Consider the following 15,569-nt stretch of genomic DNA (forward strand, 5'->3'; position numbering starts at 1 on the left):
GTCTTATATCTGTCAGTAGACTCTATCTGGAAGCGCTAAAAACTATAACATGGATGACAGGGAGAAGACGCAGTCGAAGTGGAGGCATGTAAATAAGACCGTCCGCAAAACGGAACAAAGAGACGGTCAGAAAGCGGCTTGAAGGGGGTTTGTAAAACATAATCTATGCAAAATGTTGACCAAAAAAACACCATTACATGTTATGTAGACCACAAGGAAGTGTTTTAAATGTAGAAAAAAAATCAAAATATGACCCCTTTATCATACTTGTTGGAAAATCTGTGCACAGAAGAACTTAATAAATTATTTCCTTCATCATTCACCTGTTAGAAAGTAATCCTTCAAACAGGATTTTCCATCAGCCATCGCTCACTTCTCTGTTCCCAATATCCTCAGCCCCTCTAATCTGCTTCATGTGTGTCCACAGAGAGATTTATAGTGCGCACGTTCTGAGAAAGAGTTTATTGGGTGACTTACGGCTGACAGAGTTTGACCAGATCCTGGTCTGTGGTTCCTGGGTGAAGGCCACGGATATACAGGTTGGTTTTGCTCAAATGCTCCCCGCCGTTATTTCCGCTGCCGTTGCCATTGCTGACGGTGCTGGTGTGGTTGCTGTTGGGGCTTGGAGGAGCCATCTGATGATTGGAAGGCGACACATACGTCTGCTGCAAGACACATTAAGGCTCCTGTTACATTTGGAGGTGTATGGTCCTTCTCTTATGCACTATGGTACTTACCTTCAGGTGTTTACAAGAAGAAGTTTGTAACAACATGCAAATATGCATACAAGGTACAGTATTAGGTAATCACAAAATCTTTCACTGCACTTTCAAAATGAAAGTTGATCAAAGTAAAATTAGTGTGCAGTTGTTAGGTGAATGCATACATTTGAGTCAAACTTTATTAAAAACTAATAGATTCGTCAAATTGAGAGATCCAGACTAATCTTTTTTTTTGATTTTACATCGAATGATTTTGGCACTTCACGGCATTTTCTTTTGCATTTGTGTAACCCCAGCACAGAAGGAGTGCCGACACTACATGTCCTCGTGAAAAGTAGCTCTTTTGCGCAAGACCATTGTTTTGTTGGATAAATTAAACAGTCAGAAAATCCAACTGGAGAAGGAGAAGAGGGCTGAACTAGCTTGGATTTGTCTTTTTTTCCTGACTTTTGTGATTTTTAAAGTGGTTAAATAACAAAATATTAAACACAGAGCTTTTTTTCCTGAAAATCAACCGGTTAGTATTGTACTTCCTGTCACACTCTCCCTTTATCAAAGCAAAATTGCTGCACCTTTGCACTGACATTCGGTAAAAATAGAAGCCTTATTATTTTCTTCAAAGTAGGGATGTTCTGATGAGGGTTTTATGCTGCCGAATCCGATACTAATCATCCATGAGTGAGATCGGCTGATACTAATATCGATACCAATCACATATATTAATTGTACATTTTTCAATCTATTTATGGTGGTGCTATTGACAGTTTAACAATATCAACAAAATATTTAAACTGGTTCCGTATTCTCTTTCTTGGTGTGTAATATGTTCAACCTTGTCCTCCAGTGACATTAAAGATACTTGATACAAAAAAAAATGCAGTTTATTTGACATAATATAGGTGATTATTATTAGCTTAAAGGAGTGGCTGCAAACTGTGCATGAAGACACATAATTAGCTGCTCGCCGATTGTCAGCTGGGGATCTAAAAATAAATACTGTGTCAGCCAGAGGAGATCAGTGTTCGTAATTGGCAATAAAATGGCGATCACTTACTTTTTCAAAAAAATCGGTCGATGCTGATCGGTAGCTGATTGTTTGGCACATCCTAACTTTAAAGAGCTCCAAAGCATGAAGAATGAGACGATAAGACATTCAGCGCAGCTGGTGAAAGTTGACACAAGGCATAAAGTGGAAAGCGCAGTTGGATTAGTAGTCGTACGTTGGCGGGCCGCGATGGACACGCACTCAGTGGAATTTAGGGTAAGGTAAGGTGTATGTTAAGTTCATGTTAAAGCTGATTTAAGGCTTGTTGTTGATATTCCTGCTACTGTGTGTAATTCATGTGAATGACTTGTCTGTTGTCAATGAATACACATTGTGGCAAAACCTTACCTCTTTCTATGTTTTTGAAAATATCGTCAATGACTAGTCGACGTTGACTTGACTATCATCAGTGACTAGTTGACTTTAAAAAATCTGAAGTCGTGCAACCCCTAATCAAGATATCATTATGAGCAGATGTTTAAGCAAATTGTAACCTCAGATGAACAAAAATTAAGCCAATCAGTGTATCCCCACTATTCGCAGAGTTACTGTACATTCCAAGACCATCCATGTATAGCAAATAAACGCAAGTAATTGAGACGCCCATAAAAAATTTCTATTTTTCACACTCTAATAAAGCCTGGACTATGATGTTGCATCTCAGTGCCATTGTACCCTACAGCAGGGGTCCCCAACCTTTTTTGCAACACAGACCAGTTTAATGTAGGCATTATTTTCACGGACCGGCTTTCCACGTGTGGCAGATAAATACAGCAAAAATAAATGCATGAAAAATACAACTCACTCTAATGCTCAATTAGTGGGAGCCCTGGGCCTGTTTCTTTGCGATGAGATCCCCAGCAGGTTGATGGCAGTCAACCTGATGGGGATCGCAGATGGAAGTCAGCCTTTGGCTACACTCTATCACATTTATATTTTATATGTTCATTAATGTGCATTGTATCATGTCAAAAAGTTATAACAACTATAACGAATGGCAACTTCCTATGAGGAGTTTTATCTATAAACAAGCTTATTGGTGTGGGACATGCGAAAGTTAAGACGTAGAAAATGCAGTCGTTTATAAATTATTTAATGTTTCTGCGCGGCCCGTTAGCAAATGTGTCACGGACCGGTGGTTGGGGACCCCTGCTTAACAGCGTGGTTGGTGTCTTATCAAGGCATGAGAGTGCAGCATGCTTGTTCTAATACTTCTATGTATGTATGTATGCTACATATACATACAGTATATGTGCCTTGGGATAAATGCTGTTGTGTATTGGCGCTTTATAACTAAATATAAATCATAATCCTAGTATATACAATGAAAATATGTTGTGTGCTCCCTAAATGATTACATTGTTTTAATGTAAATCAAGGATCTAATGTGCTATGGGAAAATGAGTGATCTTTTATCAGCAATACCCGCCCTATTTATGTTTGTAATGCAAACATGAATTGAATACTGTATGTTCATTTGAAACAGATGTTGCTTTGGTTAGAGATGCCTTAAATTTTGCTACTGTAATGCCAATTTAGGATCAAAAAGACAACATTGTTTTGTTCTTGGTTCTGCAAACGTCAATTTTAAACTAATTTGAAGACTTGAGTATCAAAAGCTTTTGGAAGAAATGTACCCTGTAAAACTTAATGGGAATGACTCATATGGCAATTTACAAAAAGTAAACCTCAATTTAAGGGTAAAAACAAACTGGCTGGAGTTGTATTCTGTTCTTACACAAGTTTTCATATTAAAGCAGTTTTTGCTGTGATTTATTTGAAAGGGTTCCGATGTTTGCAGTGAGCTGACTGGTATAGTTACAGAATGTTTAAATATGTTAATACAATTCATCATGGGGTTGCAAAGTATGTTTGTAGATAGATAATTAAAAATGAGTAATTTTACATGCACCTATAAAACAAATAACCACAACTACAATTCTTTTGAGCATTCGATCCAATAGTAGTGATTTAAAAGAATACCACTGCAAGGTTTGGCCTTGGTCCTGCCTCTGTGTTAGGACCAGGGTAAGAGGAACTGTTTGATTAGCCAGGGTCAGCAGGGCTGGTCCCTGGGAACAATGGGATGACTTGTTGGACACTACAAGGACCAGCAGCTTATTAACAGAGAAAGGCTTGTCAACAGACAGCCAAGCTAATTATGTCTGTCTATTGGTCTCTGCTGCAGAATTCTGATAAATGACTCAAATTTATCAAAATTAAAACGATTAGGATGCTCCTCCATGTATACCAAAGGAGAGTACAATGAGTCTGTAGCTTAGAGAGGATTGTGCAAATACAGAACTGCAAAAATAATGGAACTGTGAGTAAGAAAACACATAATTACAATCACACACATGCACAAACAGAGGGGGAGGTAGCCACACATCACTAATGTATTAACTAAATAACTAAAAAGCTTTTAAAAAGTAGAAGACTAAAATAATGTTTACTATTCGTGTATGAAATCTAGATAATATTGATTTCTGTCTTGAAGAAAAAACAACTTTCATGACTCTTTGGCATATAATTACCTTATTTTTATTCAATTAAATGTGTTGTTTAAAGGTTAAAGTAGCAGTAACCAATTAATGACTGCAACATCACTTTCTAATATAAAGCAAATCAATAATGAGCATGAAAGCTTCCTCAAATGGACGACAAAAACAAATTATGTAAATAATAGGTATGGATGCTACTGTTAAATACAAAGCCGTCTTACTTCACAACTGATTTCATATCAATTTTCCCTCGACAAAGAGCAGAAAAATAATTCCATGTTTTGCGGCTAGTGAGGGCAAGGATTAAGCGATGAAAAAAAAGCTTCGCAAAACCATCATTTAATCAATCAAAATGTGTCAAAACAACTGTAAACAGAAGTATGTTTATGAATGTAACGTAACAAATCCTTACACAACCACAGAAGCCAGATTAAACTGGGTGGGCTGTATGTAAATTTTACACAGCAACTGTCGAATTTTCCCTATAGTGGGATAACGTAAAAGTCTATTCTAAATCTATTGAGCCAAGGAAGAAGAAAAACTAGGCACGGATCAAAACATGTTTGTTTGTACAGTGTGAGGGGCGATGTTTGCCTGCTTTATGTTTCTGCATTGAGGCGAGGGTGTATACCACACCAGTTGATTCCTCCCCTTTCAATCCCACTTGCATAGCTCCTTGTTCAGAAGGCTTATAGCCCATCTTTGCAATTGCCTTCTGCTCTGATTTGCAATCTATTTGCAATAAAAGTGACGGTTGTAACAAATTGATTAATTCCAGCTCCAATAAAGCTCTTTGTTTCTCTTTAAGTGGCATTGTTCACTGCTGACAAAGGAAGCTAACAAGCTAAATAGTTTGACAAGTACCCTGATTTAGGTAGAGGTGTGTGCGCACAGAGAAGTGGCGAACGTACCAGGATGTGAAAAATTCTGAATTGAATTGAGTAAGGGTGCACAATAAATATGACGAATTATGATGGCGTACCAATAAAGCCGATAACGTTGAAAAATAGCTGTGATTATCGATTTAAAAAACGACAAAAAAAAAACCTCCATTGAAGTGAGATTACCCATATGAATGGCGCTGAACGACTTTACCATCTTTGAAAATTCTGGCTTTTGTCAGGACAAATCTACAGGTACAGTTTGTCAAATGAACCTTTGTTTGAGTCTTTCTTACCTCCAGGTGTGCACAAACTACAGTTAAATCTGGATTTAAAAAATAACATACATTAATAAGTTATTTGTATTGTACTTGTGAAGCAGGAAGTTATCGGTTTGAGTTTGTTGTACCTTCTTTACACATTTAATTTGAATTACACCAAATATTTTTTTATCAACAATTAACAATAAACAAGTCTTCTGAAAAACAATTAATTTGATGTAGTATAACAGTCAGGTTTTGTATTTTGATTTCTTCCTGTCCAGCGCTCTTATTTTTGTTTCACTTCCTGTTTTGGGTTAGTCTTGCAGTGTCTTTACCTCTGCATCTGAGCACACTTCTCTTCACCTCTTTCTGGTTGGTAATTAGGAGGCTCACTTGTCCATGATTGCCAATCTGGAGGATTTATTTGCCAGCGTCGATTTAGGCTGGTTTGTTGTTGAATGTTCATAATGCGATGGGCATATGCACACACACCCACACCCGCACCCCCACCCCAAACCTTTGCCACCTCTTCCCCCCATGTGGTATGATGGACAACGGAGCAGCGTTCTCGTGGCTGGCAGCTTCGGGACAGATGCCTGCCCCCTTCTCTCCTGTTGCAAGTCTTGTGGTTTTTATGTGAAATGTTTTGTGTGCTTACTGGCTATCAAGTTTTTTTCTCGCCCCTAGTCTGTGCCCCCTCCACCAATAGGAGCCCAATCTGAGATTGACTTTTTTTACTCATCTTTCCCCAGTGTGTACCTTTTCCCCCACCTTTTACAGGGTACTGTTAAGTGGTGAACCATCACCTCACTCTTCTGTCTGCCTGTACAATGTTTGTTTGTCTAAACTTGGAAGGGTTTGTGGTGAAAATGACATTTCGTTGTACTTGTGAAATTACAATAAAGAGCATACCATGCATACCGTACCATGTGCCTCGGTGGTTTTCCCTTGCCTTATTTTGAAGTTGATCTACAGCTGTAGCCACATTAGTGCTTTCTGATTTTTCCCTAATAAAAGGACCTTTCATCTGCATGTCGCCTCTGCATCTTGAGGTCATGCCAACAGTCGCAATGCGCCTTTGTAACAATAACTTTTAAATGATGGGAAATGGTGGGAAAATACTTCATTTCGCACAATGCTCTATCGAAGTATTAAATAAGGGGGGGACTTGTGTTTGAGTTCAGTGTTTGTAAAGTGCATTCTTCCTGTTACTTGATTATAACACATTTCTCGAAGTTGCAATGAATTTGATTGCATTGCCAGTAGGTCCAGTTAAAATTCCAATTGAACGTTGTGTGGTGTGGCGCCAATTTATGAATCAAATATTTTAAAATGGAAGAAATATAATTAGAATTTTTGTTGACTTTATTTCCCAACATGAGGTAAACTTATCTAAACTTTATTTTGCCATTTTTTTAACCTTACACAAGCCAGGCAATGATAAGCAAAGAGCCAGATATTTCCTAAAGTCCATATATAGCTAACCCTGTATCTCATATTCATATTGTTAATAGTAACATCCTTACAGGCATACCAGACATAAGAAGCAACAGCAGCTATTTTGCTTCTGTTTTCAAAATTGTTAATTGGTAATTTGGTCCTTTTTTATTTTGACCAGCCTGTTAAAATCACACATCCCATTTTTGTCAGCCCGTCACTGCAATCTCACTCTCGCTTCTTTAGCATCAATGATGTGATGTTTGTTTTCCCACAATCACAGCTCCTTCCTGTGCTTTCTCTCGCGTTCACACCGACTATCAGGAGTGATGCACCTGCACAAGCCCGCCAAGATACAATCTAATGTCTGCCTAGTGACGCCTGTCTAATAGGGATCTGCTTGTTAGTGCTAATCCCTCTCATGTGCTTTGCAGTCAGACACTAGTGTCTCATTAAAAGTGCTCTCCTTGTGAGACAAGGACATCAGTGAGTCACATCCAAACCGACGACCAAGGCGAGTATGAAATGTAAGGTAAAACTGAAATTGTCCTGAGTGTGAGTTGAGTGAGTCATTGTTTATTTGTGTTTGTGTGAGACCAAAGCCTGACCCGCGTTTTCTACCCCCCACATATCACTTCACTCTATCTTCACCGGCATCGCATTGTCATCTCAAAGCATTCCTTGCATTCTGTCACAATACACAAATGTTGGTGTTTCCGTTCCTGTGCTGTTTGCAGCTTTTTTGGGGGTGAGCGTGTTGGCTTTAAGATTAGGGATAAAGCTGTCAACCGTAAATTCCTGGAGGCGTTTTTAGCGAGTACAAGAGACCTCTCTTTGCACACACACACACTAAAAACTGTCATATAAAATGATATAGGGGTAAAAATGCAGGCCAAGCTTGCCATTCCCATAACAGTAAAGGGACAAGCACTGTGTTTCATACTTACATTCCTACACATTAAATGGCCTACAGAGACAAAGAATGTGCATGCAGCGACTAAAAAGGTGATTTGGAAGACCATAAGTACGACAGGAAGTAAGAGCATGATCACATCCATGGCCAAACCTTTAGTGTACCGGTAACTAACAATAAGGATATTTGGACCATCTTCATCCAGAAAGTTAAGTTTTAGTTCCAATGGAAACATCAATTAATCTGCCACAACTTTAAGTCCATTTGCACAGTCTAATGAGATCCAGGATAAGAGCTGAAAAGTCTACCTCATGCTTGGGAGACATAATAAATGTTAAGGTTTGAGTTTGAGTTTGAGTTTATTTCGAACATTCAAGCATACAACATGATACATCACAATTTCCAGTTTCCAAGTTAAAAAACCAAACGTGACGCTGTCACTTGACACTTGACACTTAGGGTATTTAGAGAAGAAAAGATTGGAGGCACATCATGTCTTTACATCTGCGGGGTACACAAATTAAGCATTAATTGGTGAAAAACAAAGTTGGATTTATTCGTGTTGTAAATAACGCTGTTATTCGGGACGCTGTTTTTTAGCTACCTTTTTATTAGCTATTTTTCTGTCACGCACATGTAACTAGTAGGGGTGTGCCGAAACATTGATTATTTCATGCAATCCGATGCGGCATGTAACGATTAATATTAATTAACGAATGTTCAAAAATCGATTATTTTCCATGACAGCAAAATCTTATAAACACAAACGCAGCACCTGGAAGTTTAAAGGGACAAACTGTGCTGTATTGTAGTGTCTAGTTGTCTCCTGTGACGTTAAGGATGACGAGGAGATGGTCGATCAACAATCGCTTTACTGCAAAACAGGCCACCGTCTGTTGTAACCACTAGGGATGGGTATCATGCCACATTGCGTAAATCGTAGGGGTGTAACGGTACGTGTATTTGTATCGAACCGTTTCGGTACGGGGGTTCCGGTTCGGTTCGAAGGTGTACCGAACGAGTTTCTACACGGACATATTAAGTAGCGTAGCGCACGTTGTGTAAACAATGCACACTGAGGCACAACACACGGCATGCTAGCAACGACCGGGCTACGACAACATGTAAAAGCCAGAGCTGGAAGACCCTCCTGCCTCGTTAAGATCTCCCGTTTGGGAACACTTCGGCTGCGCGGTGCGATACAACAATGGAGGACGGAGGTTTGCCGACATTGTTCCGCAGCGGTAGGCATGTTTCTGCAAACACGTCAAACATGCTAACCCATTTGAAGCGGCACCACCCCCGAGTGAACATCGCTTCAACAAAGATAAAAACGAGCAAACAGCTCCCACCTCTTACTGCCAAGTTAGCCAGGATGGGGGGGAGTTAATCTGAGGCTGAGTTGACTTGAAACTGTTTAATGTTGCACTTTTTATATGTAGAAGAAAATTTTTGTCATTTTATTTAATCTGAGCAACAACTTGAAGCAGTTTAATGTTGATTAACGTGGACCCCGACTTAAACAAGTTGAAAAACTTATTAGGGTGTTACCATTTCGTGGTCAATTGTACGGAATATGATATATATAAAGTTTCAATCAATCAATCAAAAAAAGCACTTTATATGTAGAAAAGTTTTGTTAAGAAACCATTCTGAGCCTTATCTTATTTAGTTTTTATTTTACATATGTTGACCACATTAACCCTGGCAATGGACCCTGTGTGTATATGTATGTTATGCCATCGTTTACAAATTTGGTAAACAAATAACCAAAAAATGTATATTTTGTTGTTTCCTTACTGTACCGAAAATGAACCTAACCGTAACCTCTAAACAGAGGTACGTACCGAACCGAAATTTTTGTGTACCGTTACACCCCTAGTAAATCGATTAAAATTCTGTTCTAAATCAATTTGATCTGCACTTAAATATTGAAAATGTGCCAAATCTGTTACAAAATACAAATGTACTTACTTTTTTCTCTTTTCCATAACCAATGAACACAGATTAAATTGAACTTGCAAGAGAAAGTGTACTTGTATCGCAACATTACATTATTACAAATTGCATTAAGGCATTAAAGCATTGTTTCTTCAAGTGCATGATAACAAATATGTAAGTTATTCTTCTGGGATCTTGTTTTGTTACCATAGTCAGACAGGATGTAACAGCGATTATATTGTGAAGACCAGAAGTGTGCGCTTGGTTTTTGTAGCGCACTTGACGACAGTGCTGCGTGCAGAGATAACGATGTAAACAAAAGTACCTCCCTAGTACAGCTGCCGCCCTTTCTTCAGTGGTGCTCTTACAGTAGAAGACTCTGAGTTACAAATACAGTCAATAATAATATTAACAGTTTCAGTCAGATGTTTACATTACATGATCATAACGTACAATGCATGGTTTACTTTAAGCACAAGCTGCTTGAAGCCGGCAAGTGCGATCGTAAATCTTTGCCAACAAAAGTCGTGATGGATTCTATTACTGTATACTTTCATGGTTCACTGAGAATCATATGATATTGTTATGCTGGTAAATCCCTCACTTTTTTTGTTTTGCCCAGTACGGCTTATTTTTGGCAGCTAACGTTATCATAGTCAATGTGACACAGTTGGTGCGTCCCACAAATGTTACCGAGCGGCATGGGTGCAATTGATATTATACCTTGTGAATAAATGTTGCAAAATGTAAAGGATATTGATCCATAATCGAATGAATTGATTATTTTACCCAGCCCTGGTAACCATGCTGAAGCAACCACAGCAACAACACTTATGTCTTTTATATCTGAACTCAATAGTCCTCTCTCACTCACATCAACACACACACACACACACACACACACACACACACACACACACACACACACACACACACACACACACACACACACACACACACACACACACACACACACACACACACACACACACACACACAGGGCTTTAAAAGAGTCGGACGTCACAAACTCCAACACTACACGTAACTGACAGTTCTCTACAGTATTAAATCTACAAAAAGCTTGTGATATTGGGTAAAATAAGTTGCTTGCAAAGGGTTTTGTTTGAAGTATGTATCCTTTATTTCCGAATCCTTTGTTTGGTATTAAACTTGTAAATTGCTTTGCCTTTTGTAAAAAAAATAAAAAAGTATACATCAACGCATTCACAGTCAATTCAGATTTGGTTTGAAGAGAATACAAAAGTTATTTTTATACCAATATCTGTGAAAACAGAGATTTTAAATTAAGTATTTAGTCTAAAGACAATTTAGAAAGACAAAAGAAAGGCACTCTTTGAGTAATAGAGCTGCTTTTTTGTGGGATTGTGTTAGTTCGATCTGTCTGATATTTTATACATTCTTTGTCATGGTCTGTTTATGGTTGTCATGTGTTTTGTTCCTCATGTGCTTGTTTGTATCCTGAGTTGCACCTGTTCTTTGCCATGACCTTAGTTTCCTCAAATCAGCTCTCTCCTTCCTCTTGTGTCTAGTCCAGGTGTATTGAGTTGCCTAATTAGTCTTGTCTGTTTACCGGTAGTTCTCAGTTTGCTCTCTAGTCTTTGTCCGGTCTGCAAATGTCCTATATGTGGTGAGTTGCGCACCAAGCTAGTGTTAGCGTTTGTACTTATAGCCTTTCTTTTTTGTTTTGTGTGTGTTAAACAGTTTTACTTTCAACTTCATGTTTTGTATTTTGGGATCCTAAGTAATGTTTTTTTTTAGCTGGATGTTCAGAAATATACTTTGTTCAAAACAAAAAAAGATACATTGATATTGGTTGTTATTGTTTAATAATCGAATCATAGCACCCGAAACGTAAGTGAATTGAAGTTAATTTGTTGGCTTAGCTTTCATTGTGCTTTCCGTCTCTGCAAGAAAAAAATTTTAAGTAACGTAAAAACGCTCCTGCTAAGTAACAGTGTTTCTGCAGTTACATTATGTTAAAATTACGATATAAACAATAGATACTTATATAGTACTATATCCATTTTTATGATGTACTATAATACATATTGTAACTAGTTCTATTTTTTTTGTGCAGTATTAATAATTCATAGGAGTGCATTTTTAACTACGAAAAGTCGTAAAACGAGGTCCACCTGTAGTTGTTATGCTCAATTCTAAGAACCATAGTAACCATAAACAAGAGAGTCAAAAAAACTGAATATTATTTTCATTGGGGCAATATTTTAGATATAGATCTCTACATTGTACTAACTCAATGTTTTTTAACCATTGTTGGGCCGTCAGCGCCGTAACTCTGGAGCTTAGGTCATACGAGAAAAATAATTATAATGGATTAGATATATAATTTTTGCTAGATACTCAAAGCGCTTCACAGAGAACTGAGAACCCATCTAGTTTCTTAAGCGCAAAAATGATGACAGTTTAGTTAATGAACATATTCATTATTATTTAGTTTCTTTATTTTAGCACAATGATGTATGTAAATATATTTTTCGTTAGTTATTTATGACTCCCTTTTCATGCAGTACATTTGGTTGGAATTTTTTTTTCTAATCAGTCTGACCTAAGCCTGAGGTTCATGTGTTAATTAAATAACAATATTTGTGATTAACACATGGTTTCATATCATTTGACAAGGTTGTAAACTGTAAGTAGGTTGGATATAATTATTGAAAGTGATTAAAATCAAGAGTAAGATTACTAATTCAGTGTTAATATTTGAGTGGGCCTCAGGCCCCTCTGTAGTGGAAAAGTTGAGCCCCAAGGTAAAAAAAAGTTAAGAACCCCTATAGTAAGTAATAGTAAAAGATATTGGGAAGAACTGTCAAACATGGTGATAGTTTGTTATAGGGATGCAGCTATCAATTATTTTAGTTATTGAGTATTTATCGAACATTTGAATAAAACCCCCCTAGTAGGCTCAATGCAATTTTGAGGGAAAGTGGTTTGGATAAACCATGCAATAACCTTCATTCTTTTTTCTAATAAATTTACATTACCAACATCAAAACTATCCTAATAAATATTTTATTTAAATAATCTTTGTTTTTCACAGCCACACAGATCATGACACCCACACACCACCATGTTCATGTGCGCTCTTTGCAGGGGCCGCATATTTTAAGTTCCAGGTAGGCTGTGCCTTCTAGATTTTATAATTTTTAATCAGTTGCACTCAAACAATTAATCGAACCAACCAAAATTCAAATGTAAACTTTTTTCGTATTATTTCAATCGATTAATTGTTGCAGCCCTGGTTTGTTGAACTACATCAGCAATGACAAGCAGAATTGATCACGTTTTAGTGTCAGTAGAACAATATTTCAAACAGTTCATAACAATGCATTCAGCGCTTGTCTGCTGTTTCATTCCACAATGAAAAAAAGTCCTACCTCTTTAGCCAAAAAAAGCTATGATGAAGAAGATCATTCTGCAAGCGACTTAATCTTTTGATCGGTTTTGAACATCAAAAACTTGGCTTCCAGTGTTTCAAATGTTAGTGATTCCAGTTGTATCAAAAACAGCAAAGTACCTCCAATAGTTCTCTTTTAAACAGTCTTCCTGCATACTGAAGAGAACAGAACATGTGTGAACTTGACTACAGTTGTGGACTGGACTTCGAAGAAATCAGCGTATGCGAAAGGCACAGAGGGAGCGAGAGAGGACATTAATAGAAAGCAGAGGAAAAGGGGGAGAAATCTTTTAATCCTTTTCTCGTCCCCGCCCTCTCGTCGCAGTCAAAGATACAAACCAGGAGTTAGCACTTGAAGCTGGCTTTACAAGGCCTGCCTCTGTGCCACTTTGGCGTTCCGACAATGTCAAATGTGTCAACACGAAGTGGTGCATGTCTTCATTCAAAGACGATGTTTGCAGAACCTCACTTATGAAATAAAACACAAATGCAGGATTCCTGGAATTCTGAGCCATTAAATGTGAGCAATCTGTATCTTAGCCAGCCGTGAGGCAGGGATGGAAATATAACACAGACTGGGTCAGCATTGTTCAAAAGCCTTAAGAGTGTATGGACATATTAAACGGATCTACCAATCATATACATATATGCCTTCTTCAAGTCCAAAAATACCACAATGGAAGGAGATCCAGTAAAAATGGAACCTTTGAATATAGATTACAATGTCAACCATGAATTTGAGCAATCGATTGTGTTCCATCTCTGATCGAGTTGCACTGCAATCAAACATGCCCATATATTACATTATTGAAAATGACTAATGTTTACAAGTTTAGTCTCTTAAAAAGCTCTCTCTCTCTCTCTCTCTCTCTCTGGGTCATTATTAGTGGGATTGAAGGGGTGGGGCATATGTCGCTAGGCGCAAAAGAGCAGAGAAAAAACTTTGCCAACTTGCGATAAATTCAATGAAAACATCCCCAAAGTGAAATTTTTCCAATATATTGAATATAAATGGAAGATGATCCTTGTGGGATTGTCGTTGAGCTCCACAAGTAAATAAAGGGGGGAAAGCGACCACAACCAAGCAGAACCAAACAGCTCCGTGTTAGTTCGTAAACCAATATTAATAATAATTCAATAAAATTATGAAGAGAAGCAGCGTCAGAATTTCACCGCTCGCCTGTGGTCCACTTCTCTCAAGGACACTGCAGCTTAAAGCGGCCCCGAACTGGTGCCGAGCTCGGAACAAACAAGCGCTTCGAGAGATGATTTATTATCCTTCTTATCGAATGTTCGAGAGCAACTAAAGTTTACCTTCTTGACGCTTTTGCCCTGGTAGCTGTTGTACGCGTTTACTCCTCCGGTCCTTGGCGGCACAGAGAGCAGCATTTTGACGCGGCGCCGAGTGCGAAGGGGGGTGGGGGGAGAGTCCAGGCAGGCGGGCGGGCAGCTGACGTCAGCCGGGGAAAGTGAGTGATTGGAGTCGCCTCTTTTGCCGGCGGTCTGAGGGTCTCCTTCCACATGCACGGATGGGATCTCTCTAGGAGGTGCGTGCGCAGGAAGGAGACCCTATGAAACATACCCCCCCTCCCCCCACATAGTCATTACTTTATGATGCAAGTGAAAATGATAACGTTTACTATACCGTATCGTGGGGAATTGATTTTGTTTCACTTTAACTGCAGTCATACCTCGGTATCCGTTCCAAAAGATCCATTGAAAAACCGCTTCGGTTTTTCAAATAGGAAACAAATCCAATTAAACCCGTCCCTGACACCCACAATTAGGGATAAGTACAATTCACATTGATTTGAACCAATACGGTGCCAGTTTCATGTGTCTGGGAATCGATGTGAACAGTACCAATCTTCTGTACTGGGTGTGGTAATACAATAAATGTTAAATATTTAATAATGGCTGTCAAATTATTATAATATGTAATCGCAATTAATGGCAGTTTGTTCATAGTTTACTCAAACATTAATTGCGACTTATTAATTGCAGATATATATAATTTTTCATCATTAATATGTGTAGACAGATCATTTTCAAGTTTTTATTACTATGACTGGAGAATTAGTTTGCTTTAATAAAATATTTTTTAACATTATACTTTTCTAAACAGCTCACAAAATGTACATAAACCTGTTTTTAAATCACTTTTTTTTTTTTTTTTTTTTTTTAATTACACAGTGCGTCGGTGTCTTACCAGATTTTGTAGGAATACAGAATTTGTATTCCTGCTGTAGGAGCACTTGCATTCAGAGGGGAAGCTACACCATTTTTAGATACCAGGATGTGCGATACCATTTACTTTCCAATCTGATACAGAGTAAAATTGAGGCTGTTATCGGCGATACCGATCCCATAACGATACTTTGTACAAAAATACTTAATATATGTCTGCTGGATTTCAAAAAGTTGTGTATT

General features: G+C 38.1%; 1 protein-coding gene across 3 annotated transcripts in view; it reads right to left on the reverse strand.

Annotated features, from left to right (window-relative positions):
• Positions 1-14,554, reverse strand: part of LOC133622961 (RNA-binding motif, single-stranded-interacting protein 2-like) — a 42,767-nt gene extending 28,213 nt beyond the window's left edge. For 2 of the 3 annotated variants that reach the window (XM_061985826.2, XM_061985822.2), the window contains exons 1-2: positions 14,454-14,554; positions 478-665 (exon numbers count right to left, since the gene is read on the reverse strand). In XM_061985826.2, the coding sequence (XP_061841810.1) occupies positions 478-665; positions 14,454-14,528 (263 nt within the window). In that variant the 5' untranslated portion in view covers positions 14,529-14,554. The remainder of the gene's footprint in view (positions 1-477; positions 666-14,453) is intronic. The other variant, XM_061985835.2, reaches the window with a different exon arrangement.
• Between the last annotated feature and the right edge of the window lie 1,015 nt (positions 14,555-15,569).

The sequence above is a fragment of the Nerophis lumbriciformis genome, linkage group LG01, assembly GCF_033978685.3.
Source record: "Nerophis lumbriciformis linkage group LG01, RoL_Nlum_v2.1, whole genome shotgun sequence".
Classification (NCBI taxonomy): Eukaryota; Metazoa; Chordata; class Actinopteri; order Syngnathiformes; family Syngnathidae; genus Nerophis; species Nerophis lumbriciformis.